Source organism: Staurois parvus, unplaced genomic scaffold (assembly GCF_062004578.1).
Source record: "Staurois parvus isolate SC_StPar_1 unplaced genomic scaffold, SC_StPar_1.0 ptg000750l, whole genome shotgun sequence".
In the NCBI taxonomy this organism is placed as follows: Eukaryota; Metazoa; Chordata; class Amphibia; order Anura; family Ranidae; genus Staurois; species Staurois parvus.
In genome coordinates, this window is record NW_028318546.1 from 2,631,298 (window position 1) to 2,651,869 (window position 20,572).

Consider the following 20,572-nt stretch of genomic DNA (forward strand, 5'->3'; position numbering starts at 1 on the left):
ACAGAAATCTCTGGCACATGCTAACATTTTTGTTGACACATCTACAATAAGGAAAACATTAAACAAGAATGGAGTACATGGGAGGACACCGCGGAGGAAGCCATTGCTGTCTAAAAAGAATATTGCAGCACGTTTGAAGTTTGCAAAAGAGCACCTGGATGTTCCACAGCACTACTGGCAAAATATACTGTGGACAGATGAAACCAAGATTGAGTTGTTTGGGAAGAACACACAACACTATGTGTGGAGAAAAAAAGGCACAGCACACCAACATCAAAACCTCATCCCCACTGTAAAACATGGCGGAGGGAGCATCATGGTTTGGGGCTGCTTTGCTGCCTCAGGGCCTGGACGGATTGTTGTCATTGATGGGAAAATGAATTCCAGAGTTTATCAAGACATTTTGCAGGAAAACGTACGACCATCTGTCCGCCAACTGAAGCTCCGCAGAGGATGGGTGATGCAACAGGACAATGACCCAAAGCATACAAGTAATTCAACAAAACAATGGCTGCAACAGCACAGAATACGCCTTCTGGAGTGGCCCAGTCAGAGTCCTGTCCTCAACCCGATTGAAATGCTGTGGCATGACCTTAAGAGAGCGATTCACACCAGACATCCCAAGAATATTGCTACACTGAAACAGTTTTCTGAAGAGGAGTGGTCCAAAATTACTCCAGATCGTTGTGCAGGTCTGATCTGCAACTACAGAAAATGTTTGGTTGAGGTTATTGCTGCCAAAGGAGGGTCAACCAGTTTTTAAGTCCAAAGGTTCACATACTTTTTCCTCCCTGCACTGTGAATGTTTACATGTTATGTGCAATTTAACCATGGCAACATCTAATGTTTGTGTAGTATTATGTTCAGCAGACTGTGTTCTTCTGTTGTTGTGACTTAGATGACGTTCAGAGCACATTTTATGCCCAATTCATGCAAAACTCCACATAATCCCAAGGGGTTCACATACTTTTTCTTGCAACTGTATGCATGAATGTGAGATAGGGACCATGAATTGTAAGCTCCATATGGACAGGGACTGATGTCAATGTACATATATAAATTGTTGTCACTCCATCAATGTCTATAATAATTACATATGGCCAGCTGGGCAAAATAATGGTGGTTGTGTCTTAAAACTGTGGTGTAGCACGTGGGAGGAGGGATAGATTACTATCAAACCCCCCCCCGTAACGAGCACCCCCTCAGGTGCGCCACCCCACCATGTATACTTGACTCCGCTTGCCCATCTTCAGGCTCAGGGTTGGCATAGTGGGTGCCACCAGGTAGGGGGGAGAAAGCTAAGTACACATGCGTCCACTCTCCTCCCCTTCTTGTCACTTCCGGGTCTCCTGTCAGTTTCCCCAGCCGGCATGACCAGGAAAGTATGTAAATGCAGAGTGATCTGAACTGCATTAGATTCATTGGAGCACAGGGGAGACCTCGGATGTTTCATTAAAGAGAACCTGTCACCAAAAAAATCCCCTACGTGATAAAAAATAAAAGATAAATACATTTCTTTTTAATTTGTAAAAAATTAAAGTTACATCCAAGCACATAAAATCTACCCCCCAAAAAAATTTTTTTGAGGCTCCCCACCCTTACATATACGCACATACAAACAAAAAGGCATGTGCCGAGGACCCCTACAAACAAAAACTGTGACAGCGATACACATTACATGTTGCCATGCACGCTGAAGTGAAAGTAATATTTCTAGCACCAGACCTTCTTCATAACACTAAACCAATGACCTACCCCGGCCCTCAAAGCGTCGCCTATGGAAAATATAGGGTACTGAAGTTTGAAGTACTGAAGGGCACATGCAAATTTAGGCTTTGACAGGCTGGGTATCTTTTTACTCAGTGCAACCTCATCTTTTATATTTTACTATTTATAGTAATATTGTGTGATATAAAAAAAATGGAACTACCTCCATTTTATTTTCTAGGGTGTCTGCTTTCAGAAAATATATAATGTTTACGGGATTTATGCAATCTTCAGGCCTAAAAATATTTTTTAAACGTGTGCAAAAATGGCTGTGGCAGTGAAAAGGTTGATGGCTCATTTACTGCCCGTTAAGGTTATATAAATACTTGGATTTCCACAGTGTGGTCACATTCACATTAAAATAACTCTGCATAGAGGATGAATGTATGAATAGATGTAAAATGTTTAACCACTTGCCCTCCTGAGGATTACCCCCCTTCCTGACCAGGCCTCTTTTTGAATACTGATAATCGTGTGGTCATGCAATGCTGCACCCAAACTAAATTTACGTCCTTTTTTTCACAGAAATAGAGCTTTCTTTCGGTGGTATTTGATCACCTGTGCGCTTTTTATTCTTCACGCTATAAACAAAAAAGACCAAAAATTTTGTAGAAAAACAATATTTTTTACTTTCAGCTATAAAAAATATATAGTAAACTCAAAGTTAGTTATACATTTAGGCCAAAATGTATTCTGCTACATGTTTTTGGTAAAAAAAATCCCAATAAGTGTATATTGATTGCTTTGTGTGAAAGTTATAGCGTCTACAAACTATGATATAGATACTGCAATTTACGCCATTTTATTGCTATACAGCGCTGCGCTAGTTTAACTGACAGTTGCGCGGTCATGCAATATAGTACATAAATGAAATTTATGTCCTTTTTTCACACAAATAGAGCTTTCTTTTGGTGGTATGTGATCACCTGTGCACTCTTTATTTTTGGCGCTATAACCAGAAAAAATTTTGAAGAAAAAAAATATTTTTTGAAAAAAAAAAAATTTTCCATTTCGGTCATAAAAAATATCCAAAAAAACTAAAATTTCATCATAAATTTAGGCCAAAATGTATTCTGCTACATGTTTTTGATTAAAAAAATCCCAATAATGTATATTGATTGCTTTGTGTGAAAGTTATAGCGTTTACAAACTATGGTATAGATAATGGAATTTACACAGCTTTTACTTTCTGACTGCCCATCACATTTCTTGAGGTGCTAAAATACCAAGATAGTACAAACACCCTCAAATGACCCCTGTTCGGAAAGTAGACACCCTAAGCTATCTGCTGAGAGGCATATTGAGTCCATGGAAGATTTACTTTTTTTCCACAAGTTTCTGGAAAATGACAAAAACATTTTTTTTTTACACAAAGTTGTCATTTAAATGATTTATTTCTCGCACAAGCCATGGGTATATGTGGAATTACACCCCAAAATACATTCTGCTACTTCTACTGAGTATGGGGATACCACGTGTGTGAGACTTTTTGGGAGCCTAGCCTCATACAGGAGCCTGAAATCCAATGACCACTTTGAAAGCATGAAGGTGCGCAACTTCCTCATTACACTTCCTCACTACCTATCACAGTTTTGAAGTCCCTGACATGCCAGAATCGCACCAAACCCCCCCAAATGACCCCTTTCTGGAAAGTAGACACCCCAAGGAATTTGAAAAGAGGCATGGTGAGTATTTTGCAGATCTCATTTTTCTCAAAAGGTTTTGAAATATAAAAAAAGAATAGAAAAAATGTTTTTGCTTTTTTTCTTCGTTTTCCAAAAAATGTGTGGCAACAAATGAGATCTGCAAAATACTTACCGTGCTTTTTATCAATTAAAAAGCACGGTAATTTGGGGGGGTTAGGTGCTATCCTGGCATTTCAGGGCCTCCAAAACTGTGATAGGTAGTCTGGAAGTGTAATGAGGAAATCAAGCCCTTTAAAAGCCTAAAGGTGCTTATTGGATTTTGGGGTCCTGTACTTGGCTAGCCTGCCAAAACGTCTCTCACATGTGGTACCCCCATACACGGGAGAAGTAGCAGAATGTATTTTGGGGAGTAATTCCACATATACCCATGGCATGTGTGAACAGTAAATCATTTAAGTGACAATTTTGTGTAAAAAAAAATAATTTTTTTTTGTCATTTTCCAAAAACTTGTGGTAAAAAAATAAATTCTTCTATTGATTCAAATGCCTCTCAGCAAATAGTTTGGGGTGTCTACTTTCCAAAAAGGGGTCATTTTGGGGGGTGGAGGCATTCTATGCCCAGCATTAGAAGTTTATGCCACACATCACTCACTCTTCTAACCACCTGAAGATCAAGCCTTTTCTGACACTTTTTGTTCACATGAAAATAATCTGTATTTTTTGCTAGGAAATTAATTTAAACCCCTAAACATTATATATTTTTTTAAAGCAGACACCCTAGTGAATAAAATGGTGGGTACTCCAATTTTGTATAGCACATAGTACTAGCGCAGCGATTTTTCAAAAGCAAATTTTAAAAAAAACACTTTTTTTACTTTTAATGCACAAAAACACAATATATTGGCCAATTATTTGGTAAAATATAAAAGATAATGATATGCCAAGTAAATAGATACTAAACATGACATGCTTTAAAACTGCGCATGCCCCCTGCAATGGCAACAAACTGCAAATATTTTTAATATCCATAGGCAACACTTTAAAAGCCTTTAAAAGCTACCATTTACATTAAATTTACAGAGGAGGTCTAGTGTTAGAACTACTGCTCTTGATCAGACGTTCACGGCAATACCTTACATGCATGGTGCAACTGCTGTTTACATACCAGCACAGGGTCAAGGCTTGTGCACACAGGTGTGCGTGAAAAATAAATATTTTTTAAAAATTATTTTGATTTTTATTAATTATTTTTACATTGTACCTTTCATTTTTTTTTTTTTGATCACTTTTAATGCTATAACAGGGAATGCAAATATTCCCTATAACTTCAATGGGCATTGTCATATATTCTTTTTTGAGAAATCTGGGGTCTATCAGACTCTGGATATCTCCTCTGCCCTTACATTATCTAATCAAACCAAAATCAGTGTGATCAGATGCTTTCCCAATTTACAAATGGCGCTGTTTATATCGTGCCAAACTGAAGTGATGAAATGGTTGTGGCTTCCGAATTCTTAGACTATAGAGATGATTGGCACCACTCTGGTTTCCAATCAGCTCTATGGTCAGCTGGCAGAAACACTGGCTGCATTCTCAGGTTCCCCCGATGGCACAAGACTGCCCGAGAAGGCCGTGGAAGGCAGCCGGGGAGGGGGGGCATCATCTCCCGCTGCTTGTAAAAGCAATCCTGCAGCTAAATAGACACTAGGATTGCTTTTACATGAAAGCCGATCGCCGGTTGAAAAAACAATATCAGGATGATGCCTGCAGCTGTAGGCATCATCCTGGTATAACCATTCAAAGTCCAGTGATGTAGCAGTACGTTGCTGGTCCTTGTTGGGTATATATACTATGTTCTTTTTTCTGTATGCAGCCTGTGGACTGAATGAAAAAATTAGAAGAAATCTCTGCCAGAAAAAGTGTGTGGTATGTCCACCATTAAACTATACCGCCCTGCATCCACCCACTTCTAATGGTGGGCACACATTAGGTCACACTTTGTCACAAGCGCCAGTTCCAAGATTGAACAAATGTCTAAATAGTGGCACGCTTGAATAAAAATTGTCCACGTATAAGTGGTACCCCATATGGAAAAAGGATGACACCAAGTCCCAAACTGTCTTGCTCCCCATGTAGTCTGGGCATCCAGGGAGCTCCACGTGACTATCTTTTCCCTCGTAAATCCAAAACTTATAAGTATAGCCTGTTGCCCTCTCACAGGTCTTCTACATCTTGACCCCATATCTGGCACGCTTGCAGGGGAGAAATTGTTTGAATGCAAGGCGGCCAGAAAAATTAATGAGGGACTCATCAACGCAGAGGTTTTGCTGGGGAGTATAGACATCTGCAAATTTTTGGTTAAGGTGATTTGCGAGGGGCTGAATTTTGTGGAGCCAGTCAAATTCAGGGTCACCCCGAGGATGACAGAGTGTATTGCCGTTGAAATGCATAAAACACATTATACTCTCATATCTATGCCTGGCCATGGCAGCAGAGAACACGGCATTAGATGAATCGGGTCTGCGGACCAATACAACCGCAATTCATTTCTTTTAGTAATGCCCATGTTGAGGGTTAGGCCCCAAAAAAATGTAAATACAAAAACCATAATGAGTTTCCATGCGAATGGTCTGGCAAGGTTTGAATTTGGGATGGCAGCGATAAATTGTTGTGCATATAAATTGCTTTGATCCACAATCAATGCATACAGATATTCCGTGAAAAACAGCTCCAAAAATCAAGGAGGTATGTGAAAGACCAAGATGTACTAGACCGCTGGTACTCGCCAGTTCACCAAAAGGTAGAGTGCCACTAGTACTGGCACTAGTACTGGCACGCTGCATATAAGAGCCATCAAAATTTACTGGAAAGTGCTAACAGAGATGAGGCCTGATTCTGCCAACACTGCGGTTTTGTGTGCAATGTATCAAGTGACAGTGACCTACTGACACTGCTCTTGCTGGGGGCTGGGTGAGAAGGGGGGTAAGCGCTGGTATAGTGCTGATCTGATCAAAGATATTGACCCGTTCAGACACTATACTAGCATTGGAGGTTTATTGTGCATAAGCGTGCTCCTGGCAATCAAGGGGTTAAATGTGATGACAGGTGTACTGACTGGCAATCTGACGCTATCTGGGAGGGGCGTGAAAACCACAGGAGCACGAATCACTTGTATATATAAATATATATATATGTGTGTGTGTGTGTGATTTTGTGCACCCATGCCGCCCTGTAGTAGTATTTCTGCTATAGGGCGGTCAGGAAGCGGTTACAGAAGTGGTTTGTGTTACATCGCTGTGTTACTTTAACTGAAACTTGCAAGATCATGCAACACTGCACCCAAATTAAATTTACATCTTTTTTTTCCCACAAATTGAGCTTTCTTTCGGTGGTATTTGATAGCCTGTGCGTTTTTTATTTTTTTCGCTATAAAAAAAGGCTGACAAGTTTGAGAAAAAAAACAATATTTTGGACTTTTTGCTATAAAACATGTCCAGTAAAAAAATTTAAAAATCAAATTTAGTCATAAATTTCTGTCAAAATGTATTCTGCGACATGTCTTTGCTAAAAAAAAATCCCAATACGTGTAAATTAATTGGTTTACGTGATAGTTATAGCGTCTACAAGTGGTGGGAAAGATACTGGGGTTTTTTTTTTTCTATTACACTAATAATGGCGGCGATCAGCGACTTATGGCGGTGATCAGCGATTTTTGACAGTGATCAGCGACTTATGGCGGGACTGTGGCGGACATTTTGACACTGGGGGGGAACTGACTTGGGGTCACTGACATCCCCAGTGACACCAGTACAGTGATCAGTGCAAAAAAAACCACTGACACTGTACTAATGGCACTAGGGAGGAAGGGGTTAACATTTTTTATGTAATGAAAGGGTTAACTGTGTGAGAGGAGTGTTTTGCTAGGGGGCGGGGGTGTGTACTTCACAGGAACATGCTGATCCAGAGAGATAAAGTCTTCTCTCAGGTTCAGTGTGCTCTGAACTGACAGATAGCAGACTTGCAGTGTAAACACTGCAGCCGTGCTCTCTGTTAGTGATTGCCGATAATCGCAGGGACTCAGCAGGTAATGACCCGCCAGGACCCGGTGATGGACACCCGCTGCCGCGAGCCCCCTACCTGTTTTGCAGAGCAATGTTAAAAGACGGTGCTGTGCGCAGAGGTGCCGCCCTGCCGCAGTAAAAACACTGTGGCAGGTCGGCAACTGGTTAAAAAACAAACTTGTGTGGATAAATTGAGTATTGGATAACTAACACATTTATTGGTAAACCAAAGTCATTTAAAATAGAAAGCAAAAAAGAAAACATTTTTTGCTACCATGGCTGTCATAGTTTCCTGTATACTGACAGAAATATTTGGAATAAAGTAACATTACTACAAAATCAATACAAAAGCAAACTTGTTTACAAATTCATACCACAAGGTCCATTCTTCACCCCAATGTTGTCAATAGCTGTATCTCCATATTCTGTCAATCCACGAGTACCTTCAAAAATTACCTGTCAGCCAAAAGTAGTATCAAATGTTATATGCGAAGGATGCACATCACTTAGCTCTGTATATTAGCATTTCTTATTCCAGATTCAGATGCATATATTTTTTTTGTAGAAGAGTTGAACATAAAATCATTTGAATGCAAAAATTGTTACTTTAAATGTATAACTTATATTAAACTTCAGGACATTTGAATGGACAGGGCCATGGGAGGAAAAACTAATGGTAATTTCCATGTTAATTTCATGCTAATTTCATTGCATTCTTTGGGAAATACAGCACTGTAAAAATATCAATTTTAAAGTTGTATCATTAGCTGACAACTTTTGTTCCCATTACTTTAGCTGGCATATTCTGCCCATGTACTTCTATTGCACCATCTACTAGAACTAATGTAACCCTCACAGACCAGAAATGGTCCACTAGTGGAACCACTCTTCTGACTGCAGGTTTTGTTACAGGGTTGTAATTCAGAGATAAGTGAAATTAACGCATTACATGTACCTTCCACAGTCCTTTCTATGTATTCTTCCTCAAGTTCTTCTTTTAGAATGACTATAGGTACTGTATCATTGACAACTATGAACTACATGTAAGGTGGGGTACCCAAACTTCTTTCCACATGGCCTACACATAGAGCTGGACCCCATCTCACCAGAAGATGCCCATGGGAGTGTTTGAGGGTTTGATAGATAGATAACTGTAGGTTAACTTGAATCTAGGATCTAAATATAAAAAATATAATGTAGCAATACAGTGTAAAGTACAGTAAATAGTAATACAATTCTCCTATGTGTGTATAGCAAACCAAATGGCCCTAAACATGGGCATGATCAAAAACGTTACAGGTAATTTTCACACATTTTGGATTTTTGTTTTCTGTGGAAAATAGTACACTGATTAATATTTTTTCATTGTGAATCAAGAACCTCCTGAAACTATCCAATGTGAGCTGAAGATCTTTTGTATATTAATAAAAAAAGGAGAAAAAGGTGCTACTACCTATCTGATGCTCATGGCAAGAGCTAGGCAGGTGCGTGATCCACAGTAACCTATCTGTTCCAGAAATGAATGAAATTGATCTGCACTACTGCCACTGCTCTAAAATCTTCATTTTATTAAATCGACCACAGTAAAAACATCACAGATTACTCCAGTTAAAGTAGCACAGTGCTGAATAGCAAAAAAATGCCCTGGTCATGAGGGAATAAAACTTTCCAGAGATCAGGCGGTTAAAAATCATGTTTATAACACATCAAAATAAACTCCTAGCAAAAATATTTTATATCTTTGATATTATATTCAAGGATTATTCAGCATAGTATTTTGGTGATTAAAGCCCCTAAAAGCTCCAATAAATACATTTGCCCAAATAGCTAGAAGAAAAAAGACTCTTTTTGGGATCTCTGATTGTTAACCAGAATCTAGCTTTAAGTGTTTAAGTTGCAGTACCAGCTTTGTATAGTTACATGACTACAGAAAAACCTGCTTTTAGGGTGGATCTCATTTGATGTAGTAACTACTTGCCCAGTTGCTGTTTTGCTTATCTGTAAGACATTTGCTAAATTATTTAAGCTTGCAATTGTTGTTTCTGCAAAAATAGCTCCGCATATGTGACATGTTAGTTTTTAATCCTCTTTTTAAAAAATGTGTAAATGATTACAGTCCTATCATGGCTCTCTTCACTATAACAAACATTCATATGACAAGAATATTATGTACACTTGCCAATAGGATACTGGGGCATTATTATTTGACTTATCTGATTAGATGAAAAGCAGGTCAATGATAGTATGTGTTTACAAAAGAAAAATAAGGAAATAATGAGTTTTGAAGAATTGATCAACAAAAAATTTCAAATATTTATATTGTAGCACTACTCCCTTAGATGTTGCAAAGGATTTGGGTCCCCCTATAGTCCTGCACAGCCAGGCAACACACATTTCCTTCACTCAGACTTGCATCAGGAGACAGTAACCAGTCCTTGAGCTTTGTGTTAAAGTTTTATTAGGGGGTTTAGAACTTGGATGGGGTAAGGGGTATAAAGGATGCCGAAGGGAAATGTCAACTAAGGACAAACTCCTTAGCTACAGTGTACAAGTCTCTACCAGAAAGTTTCTCTTCTAGAGTGCAAACCAGCATCTCCCGTAATAGCACCCCAGACCCCATAAGACTCCTCATCTCATCCAGCTGTACTAAGTGAATTCCTGGGCCTGGGATCCAGTGCCTGCCACTGCAGTGCAAGTAGTCCCGGGTAAGATAGCAAATCCAGTTCTCCCACAAGAGTGCTCCTTTCCACTTACAGGCCCAGGGGGTGCAGGTTTACTCACTTGGTCTTTCTCCTGTGTTTCAGGTGGGTCAATGGTGATGGCTGTTGCCAGGCCTTCTGCTGGGCCTCTCCTTCCCTGCCACACAGGTGGTCCTCTTTCAGGTGACTGTTGAAGTCCCATGTTTTTAGCCTCCCAAGGTGCTCTGCCTGCAGGTGAACCCCTATCCATCTGGGCTCCCTTACAGGCTTCAGCCTCCAGCCTCACATCCTTCTCTCTCTCTCTCTTCCACCCAAACTCTCCTGCTGCTGAGCAGGCTCAATCAAGTTTAAGGGTTGTCCTGGCCCCTTGCCAACCCCCTGTTGGAGATTGGCCAGGCTCCCTCAAAAGTTCAGATCAGCCACTCCTCAGATCCACCCACTGCTTCTAGACCCTTCTCCAAAGATCTAGAGCAGGGGGAAATTCCAGAGGCTGGTCTGCAGAACCTCTCAGCTCTGACCAAATTTTGACCCCTGCTAGCCAATACTCCCCGGCTGCTACTCAGCCCTAGCTAACAATTGCAGTCTAGCTTCCCCTAGCTACCTAGGAGGGTGCTACAATATAAATACATTTCTTGTACTTGACAATCTTGTTTTTTTATTCTTTATCATTTAAACATTGATTAGGTGTTCCATAGCAAAAAAAAAGTCTATGGAAAATGGTGGATCTTAAATATTTACTTAAATACTGTATGTGCAGTACTGGGAGTTGGGTAGATGTTGGAATCAAGGAACAGTGCTAGGTGAGTAGGGGGCGGAGACATGTGGGGGAGGGGGAAGTTCCTGCATCTATTCTCTTAGAAAAAAAACCTTGGCTAAGTCAAACTAAAGTCAAGCCAGGGACAGTATCTCCTTGGACTTAAAGGGACTTAAAGGAGACCTTGTGCAACATCACTATCACTAGTCTTGGGTAATGATAAAATAAACTGTGAGATACTAATTTGACTCCACATTCTGGAAAATACCTAAATGCACACTATTATATATATTGGGAGGGGCAAAAGTATCAGAAATAAACCTTGTAATACCTTTCAGGACTGTTTAATAAAGGAGAACTTCCAAACACCTGAAATGTATAAACTGGAATCTGAGACTTAAAACAATTATTGATTCTAATGTCCTTATTTTGACAATAAGGGATGTTACATAATGGGGTTGTAGCAACTAAACATCAACATCATCACTGGAATTATGGTTAAATGGCGAAGAATAAGATTATACCCTAAAGGGTTCTTTGTGAAGTACTGTTAGCCCATAATAGCCTACATAAAGTACTAGCATTGGCTAGGACCTGATAGAATGTAATGGTGTCTGCATTATCAAAAGAAGGACAGAGCCACCAATATACATAGTTTAGCTATGCCACAAGGAATTAACTGAACAAAATTTGGTAGGGTACGATCATTGTTGCTGCAAGAGTCATAAGAGTCTGTGTGAAGTGAGGTCAGTATCGATCAAGCATGAGGAGTTAACAAGACTGAGTGCTTTTTTATGGGCTAAAATAAAATTTTGCATGTATTGCTCAAGAAACAAAATAGTTTACCTGAATGGAGTTCTCTCTTGATGATGGAAATGTAACTGAGCCATAAAGCCAATCTGAACCTTGCTGTCCTGTCCTTTGCCAAACATCATATGTGCCCGTGTCATCTTTTACTAGAACTTTTAGCTGGTTCTCATTTTCTGAACCATACATCTGGTACCAGAATTCTATACATACATCACCATCAATGGACAGGATTGGGCTGACAAGCCTAGTTTTATCTCCAGGGATCAGTTTAGTTGCCTCTTGATAGAGATAATAACCATCTGGAGAGCAAATAAAAAAGTATAATTAAACCTATAAGTGAATAATATTTGAAAAAGAGTATGTTCATTTACACAGTAGTAATATATGTTTATTGTAAACAGGTATAGATGAATCAGAGTGACTTGCGAGCCACAGGTGTGATAATTACTAGAGGATCACAAACATGAAACACATAACTACAACTGTGTTGGAAATATCTACAAATATATGTTGCGCTTCTAAATACTTCTCAATGAATACTAATTAAATTATTACCATTAAATTAATTCAAATTATGATACAAATAACTAATAAAAGTGTATAAATACCAAAAAATATTTAAATAGATAATTTCAACTATTCAATCTCCTCCAAATAAATATCAAAATAATTCCACATGAAATACTCCTCTAAAAAAATATTTTACCAAGTGCTCATAAATCATCTATTAGTGACATGATGTACTTACTAATACCCTCAATTTCATTTATATTCATAATACCCTCATTTAATATAATAAATATAGTAAACCAACTAATAACACTCAACTAAAACGCATTTAAATGATCCCCCATAAAAAAAGATAACCAAATGCTCATAAATAATTAGTAGTGATTAGTGTGTATCCAAATATCATCAAAATATTAGTCCCATTGAATAAACAATTGTTTATATATAGTGACTTGGTGCTTGTTGTTCTTCAATTTGTGACTTTTGTGAATCCTTCAAATAGTGAAGATGTGCGCTCACCTCCTTTGATGCCTGCAATTAGGCTATACACGCTTTCGGTTCACTTTCCCTGGAACCTGCTGGACATATACTTTTGCTGGTAAAATTGGGAGATCCTCCCTTTAGGAGTAATGGATGTATCCTCTGGTGGCTGATTATCCCCTCAGGGATTACACACTCCTTTTGTTATCCCAGACCTCCTAATTATCCTCTCCTTGTGTTACTCCGCATGCAGGAAGAAATAGAGGACATAGTGCTTTACCTTTTAAAACTTTTTATTCCCACCATCCAAGTTTTAAACTAACATTAGACAGGTTTAAATAACGTAATATCCCATTGGAAATCCTCTGCTGGCCATCATGGGGAGGGGCTACGTCATCACTCGGAGAGGAGCCGCACAACACGATACACGGCAGGTGTATGACTCAGAGGCCAGCAGAGGATTTCCAATGGGATATTGCGTTATTTAAACCTGTCTAATGTGAGTTTAATACTTGGATGGTGGGAATAAAAAGTTTTAAAAGGTAAAGCACTATGTCCTCTATTTCTTCCTGCATGCGGAGTAACACAAGGAGAGGATAATTAGGAGGTCTGAGATAACAAAAGGAGTGTGTAATCCCTGAGGGGATAATCAGCCACCAGAGGATACATCCATTACTCCTAAAGGGAGGATCTCCCAATTTTACCAGCAAAAGTATATGTCCAGCAGGTTCCAGGGAAAGTGAACCGAAAGCGTGTATAGCCTAATTGCAGGCATCAAAGGAGGTGAGCGCACATCTTCACTATTTGAAGGATTCACAAAAGTCACAAATTGAAGAACAACAAGCACCAAATCACTATATATAAACAATTGTTTATTCAATGGGACTATTATTTTGATGATATTTGGATACACACTAATCACTACTAATTATTTATGAGCATTTGGTTATCTTTATTTATGGGGGATCATTTAAATGCGTTTTAGTTGAGTGTTATTAGTTGGTTTACTATATTTATTATATTAAATGAGGGTATTATGAATATAAATGAAATTGAGGGTATTAGTAAGTACATCATGTCACTAATAGATGATTTATGAGCACTTGGTAAAATATTTTTTTAGAGGAGTATTTCATGTGGAATTATTTTGATATTTATTTGGAGGAGATTGATTAGTTGAAATTATCTATATACATATTTTTTGGTATTTATACACTTTTATTAGTTATTTGTATCGTAATTTGAATTAATTTAATGATAATAATTTAATTAGTATTCATTGAGAAGTATTTAGGAGCGCAACATATATTTGTAGATATGTTTATTGTTATTTATGTAATACAATTATTGCTTGATTTAATGGTAGAACTGCTGAAAACATTTCCTTCAAACAGAAGCCTTTAACTGAGGACAAATATAAAAATGTTAATATTTTTCTAATGAAACATGGTAGATAAAACAATATGACTATTTATTCTGTGTGTACCACATGCAGTACAGTACTAATTTTGTCTCTTTATGTGATGCCAGGTGCAATAGATCAATTTATCTGTCCTACCAAAATACATTTGAAAGGAAAACTGTTGTATTCATATATAGAATTAATCTTACATCCATCCAGATAATCTCCATTTGGACCTGTCCCTTGTGTTTGTGTGCTACCCTTTGTTCTGATCCATTCTCCTTGATCACTTGCATGGACTTGCGTCCAATCACATAAAGGCCGGGTGTTGTCATTGAAGTTACAATAAACAAAGTAATCTGAAAATGGAAGTTAGCACAAAGACTTAGTCATTAATATTAATATAGCATACTGGTTAGCACGCACTCGCATTCTTCAACATTCAAAGGGGTTGGTTCACTAAAGGCAAATAGTCTGTTTACTATGCAGCGAAGAGAAGTTTTCCCCAAAGCTTAGTGAATGAGGTGAAGCCCTGCTGACTTACATCATCAACTCATGTGCAAGCTAAAATGTTTTTTTTTCTTGCATGTGATTGGGTAATCTTTGCAAAGTGAAAATTTACCACATTCACTAAACAGGGGTGAAAAACTCGGTTTCATTGCAGAAAATTAGCAGTATGGTTGCCCTCAAAGGACCACTTGTATCTGGGGTGTACTTCGTACAGATTTCAGGAGTGTGTTATGTACAGAGCACAGTCTCAGGGAAGCCCTATGCACAGGGTGCAGATTTCAGGAGTACGCTATCTACAAAGCGCAGAGTTCAGGGGTGCACTATGTACAGAGTGCGGGGTTTAGGGATGCGCTATGTGAAGAGTTCTGGGATGCACTGTGTACAGAGTGCAGGATTTAGGGGTGCTCTTTGCACAGTGTGCAACACAGACCCTCCCACCTTGCCTGGCTCCAGTAACTTCCTATGTAGGCTGCTCTAGTACCGCCTTGGAAAGGAAGTTCTCTCTTTTATTTGGCTTTGTTATACCTCTCTGTGTAGGCGGCACAGCCTTGCAGGGAGATCGTTTACATTACACATTCTGGAGAACTGTCCCCGCTGTGCTCCATCATGAGTGTGTGCAGGGAACTGTTACATCTGGAAGCCAGAAGAAGGCTTCTGTGTTTACAAGTGACAGCTGGGAGCGGGAACAGAAGGTGAATGATCCAGAGGTGGCAGAAAGGAAGTTCTAGCAGCAAAACTGGGTGAGAGGGCCACATGACAAGGCCTGGGGGGCTAAATTCGGCCTGTGGGCCTTGTGTTTGACATATGTGCGCTAAACTCTAGAGAAAATTCACTTGTAACATGACACTTATCCATCCATAGAGTGCTATATCAGTCAAGCAAAGTAAAATGGTATATATGGGAATATATTTTATTCCCGTGGAGGTTGATGTGGGGGGGAGGCAAGCAGGATCTTTGTTAAATTCCTGTTTGCAACTTAAGGGTTAATTGGCTCTGATATATAAGGGATATATAAGAGATTGCAGAGGTGGAATATCCACATCCTGAGGACGTTCCAGATTGGAATGAAACAGGTCAATATAGTATTGCCCACTCGATGTGAAGCTCTAATGCACATGGAGATGCGGGCATGTGACATAAACTGGTGCTGTGTCCTTATGATCTCCCTACAGCTCACCTCCTTGTAAAGAGACAATGATATGCCACTCTATGGTCAGATAGTGACTTCTGTAGTATAACATGTATGATTTCAAGTGTATAGGAAGGAGCATATATATGAGGCTCTACACAATTCCCATATATAACATATGTGGATGTGGAAGAAAGCCATGACATAACAAACAGTCTGCATAGTGGTATCATCGATATATAAAAGCAAAGGGACTGATTTGCTGCTTTGTACAAACTACATGCTTTTGCCTGTTAGGGAGTGATTCATTACTACAGTATATTATTGATTCAAATGAACTTTTAGGATCTACTGTACCATAGAAGGATAATGACAGAGTTAGTATGGGAGATCATGTGAAGCTTTCATTGATACATGTATGGATCAGTCTTAATATATGGAGAAGTGATGATATGATACCCTGTATGGAACTACAGGTGTAAACACAGAAGGACTGATTTTATTGTTCATACCATTGGCTAAAAAGAAAATAACTGTTGCGGTTACATATGATGAGTGAGAAGATTCACAGTACACAGAAGTATAAGGTAATATACTGTATTTTAAAATGAAAAATTCAAACAATAACTGTGCATTTGTAATGGAAAATTAAACAATCCCAAAATCTTAAATAGTTATTATTACGAAGCATATAGAATTATAATGAATGATAATAAAGATTATATTATCAATAAAACAGAGACGTACAGAATAATTTTTAAGGTATAACCATCATTCTACTAACATGTTGAAAATGTGAAGGTCAAGGATAAGTGAAAGGGAAAAGTGAAAAGTAGGGGAGGGCCAGAGAGGAAGTCAGGAACGAGAACTAAGAGAATGGACATCAATGTAAGCAAGTAATTAGATCATAAATGTAACAAGGATTTATCAAAGTATCGTGGGAGGTATGACTTAATCCAAGGAGACCAGATTTTGTCAGATTCATGAGTTTTATCTTTAAGAATGGCAGCAAGTTTTTCTTTGGTAATATACCACATCACCTTATTCTTAACTAAGGTAGAACTAGGCAAGTAGGACCAGCAACCTTTTGCCAATATTTGTTTGACTGCAGTGAATAAGAATGTTAGAAGATGGAACTGGTCATTAGTGCAATTGGGCAGTTTCAGATTTAGCAATGCCTCCTTTGGGTTTTTTTAAAATCTTTTACGCAATAGTGTATGTATCATTCGGTAAACATTATTACAGAAATTGTTAATTTTGGAGCAGTCCCACCAGGTGTGTAGGAGTATGCCAGTTGTTTGGCAGCCTTAGAAGCATTTATTAGAGATGGAAGAGTTAATTTTATTCAGTCGTTGGGGAATCAAATACCAACGCATCAATACTTTATAATTTGATTCAATTGCTGTTCTATTAATTGAGCAATGTGCTGTGGTATGCCAAATATGGTTCCAATTTTTGTCACCTAACCTCTTGCGTAGATTTTCCTCTCATTTCATCATATATAATTGTGGGTAGGAGGCCCATTTTCAAAGAATTGATGTATAAATTATGGTGATAAGGCCTGTAACATTAGGGTCATGGAAACATATTTTCTCAAAAGGGGTCACGGATCAAAGTGAAGAAGAAGGGCTAATAACGTGTTACAAAATTCTTAATTTGGAGATATCTTGGGATTTCTCGAGATGGCAAGTTGTGTAGTGTTTTCATTGCAGAGAGGTCTAAAACATTTGTGGATTATATTAGATTAAAAATTCTGTATAAATTCTTAGAGGTCCACCATCTGAAGTTAGACGGTGAGAGATACCCTGAAGTGAACATTGGATTGCATGTAATAATAAATAAAGGGGAATAAGAGAACATATGGTTTCCAGTGAATTTAAAATTGTCACAGACTGAAAGTAAGTGTATAATTATGGGGTTAGAAACCATTTTATGGAGTCATGTGGGTATCCATAGGATAGTCTCAATAGAAATAGGATTTAGTATAGATGCTTCGATAGAGGTCCAAAGAGGTTGGTCTTTATAGTTATGATATGCTGTATGTTGAGCTATTTGTGCTGATGAGTAGTAAAATGATATATTCAGGACTGAAAGACTTTTAGCTGAAAGAGAGTTTGACGATTGAATCACGGTTTAAAGTTGTTCCAGATAAAGGCAAATATCAGGTTCTGAATTTATCTTAGTATGTGGGAGGGTATCTTAACTGGTAGTACACAAAATAAATAGAGCAATTTAAGGAACATGCTAAATATTTCACAGTTTAATTAACCGCTTCCTGACTGCCCGATAGCAGAAATACTGCTACAGGGTGGCACAGGTGTGCAAAATCAAGTATATATATGTGATTCACGCTCTTCGAGGTGTGCTGTAATTTGATCCCCAAGGGATCAATCATCCGATTTAGACCAATGATGTTTGGCCTAAATCGGACAATCGATCCCTGCCCTATCAGGGATCTTCCTGTACCTGTGTTTACACTTACACAGGTACAGGAAATGATAAAAGAAGACACAGTGAGTAAAACAGCACACTTGCACACAGTTCGAACACTTTCAAGTCACATTTAACCCCTTGATTGCCCCCCCCCCAGTTAACCCCTGCACTATCCCGTAACCAGTATCATTAGTATAGTATACAGATTTTTTGATGATCACTGTATTAGTGGTGCCAGCGACTTCAGATAGCATTAGCATCAGTTAGTGCCCCTCCCAGATAGAGTCAGATTGCCTGTCATTACACTAGTTATCACATTTAACCCCTTGATTGCCAGGAACACTCACATACACAATAGTAGTATAGTGTCTGAACGGATCAATATCTTTGATCAGATCAACACTATACCAACGTTCACATTAATATAGTGTCCCCAAAAATGCGGCGTTAGCGAGATCAGCCCTGGCACCTGCGTTTAGCCCCTATGCTTATCCCCCACACACAGTCTCCCCCTGCAAGTGTAGTGTCCGTAGGTCACTGTCACTTAATACATTGTACACAAAACCGCAGTGTTCGCAGAATGAGGCCTGATCTCTGTTAGCACTTACCGGTAAATATTTTTTGTAGCAGCTCAAGCAGTCCCTGACAGTCAGGTGCTTATTCCCATGAGTCGTACTAGGTACCTATAAATTTAGTGGCCAAAATGTAAATCGAAGGGTACTCTAGTGAAGAGGCCTACAAGATTCTGAGCTTGTCAGGTGAGAGCAAAGGGTAAGACTCACTTGCACAATCTGCCTCAGAATACGAACCTGTAGACAGCAGCGGCACCCTGACAGATAGCTTCCGATGATGGAGAAAAGATCCCTGCTAAGGACAGGCATACCAACCCTGTTCCCAGGTTGCTGAGATGTTGCAATCGCATGACGATTCTCATATGCAGCAGAGTGCCAGTACTAGTGCCGCTCTACCTTTTGGTGAACTGGAGAGCATCAGCGGCTTAGTACATCCTGGTCTTATACATACCAGCACTGCAGTATCACTTGGTGATGTGGTAAGTCACATAAGTGCAGTACAAGCTGGTGCGGTGGCGAGCACAAGTAGTGTCCTGCAGCCATGAAGAATTCGCACACAGGTCCATAGAGCCCATAGTATCCTTCCGGATGTGCTTGCAAATCCCGATTGGCAGCCCTCTTCACTGCCAAACCCAGAATTCAGGTGGAAACAGCAAATTTAACTACTTCCCTTGATTTTTTTGGGGCTGTTTTTCATGGAAGATCTGTATGCATTGATTGTGGATCAAAGCAATTTATATGCACAACAGTTTATCGCCGCCAACCCAAAATTAAACCTTGCCAGATCAATCGCATGGAAACCCATTTTTGTTTCTAAATTTAAAGGTTTTTTGGGCCTAACCCTCAACATGGGAATTACTAAAAAAAACGAATTGCGGTTGTATTGGTCCACAGACCCGATTCATCATGTATCCGTGTTCTCTGCTGCCATGGGCAGGCATAGATATGAGAGTATAATGCATTTTCTGCATTTCAACAACAATACACTCTGTCGTCCTCGTGGTGACCCTGAATTTGACTGGCTCCACAAAATTTGGCCCCCCCGTAAAGCACCTTAACCAAAAATTTGCAGATGTCTATACAGCCCAGCAAAACATCTGCATTGATGAGTCTCTCATAAATTTTTCTGGCCACCTTGCATTCAAATAATTTCTCCCCAGCAAGCGTGCCAGATATGGAGTCAAGATGTATAAGACCTGTAAGAGGGCAACAGGCTATACGTATAAGTTTTGGATTTACAAGGGAAAATATAGTCATATGGAGCCCCCCAGATGCCCAGACTACATGGGGAGCAGTGGCAAGATAGTTTGGGACTTGGTGTCATCCTTTTTCCATATGGGGTACCACTTATACATGGACAATTTTTATTCAAGCATGCCACTATTTAGACATTTGCACAATCTTGGAATTGGCAAATGTGGCACCGTGCAACCTAATCACTACCCCCAACTGCTTGTAAATACCCATCTTAGAAAGGGGTAAAAAGCCTGCTTGAGAAATGAGGAATTGCTCGCAGTGAAGGGAAGGACAAATGGAATGTTTTCATCCTGTCTTCCATTCATGCAGACACAACCATCCAAATTGCCATGGCAGCTGGTGTTGTTGAGAAGCCCCTCTGTGTCCATGACTATAACGTTAACATGGGAAGGGTGGACTTTAACGACCAGATGATGAAGCTGTACTTAGTTTCCCAAAAAGCCAGACGCTGGTACAAAAAAGTGTCTGTTTATTTATTTCAATTGGCTTTATATAATGCTTTTGTGCTTTAAAAGCAACTGGACGAAATGGGTCCTTCCTAA

The 20,572-nt window shown here is 39.2% G+C and overlaps 1 protein-coding gene across 1 annotated transcript in view; it reads right to left on the reverse strand.

Moving 5' to 3' along the window:
- LOC149445026 (IgGFc-binding protein-like) overlaps positions 1-20,572 on the reverse strand; it is a 136,621-nt gene that overhangs the window by 60,938 nt on the left and 55,111 nt on the right. Inside the window, exons 6-8 of the mRNA XM_089654295.1 lie at positions 14,339-14,488; positions 11,774-12,036; positions 7,849-7,930 (exon numbers count right to left, since the gene is read on the reverse strand). Of these exons, the coding sequence (XP_089510421.1) occupies positions 7,849-7,930; positions 11,774-12,036; positions 14,339-14,488 (495 nt within the window). The remainder of the gene's footprint in view (positions 1-7,848; positions 7,931-11,773; positions 12,037-14,338; positions 14,489-20,572) is intronic.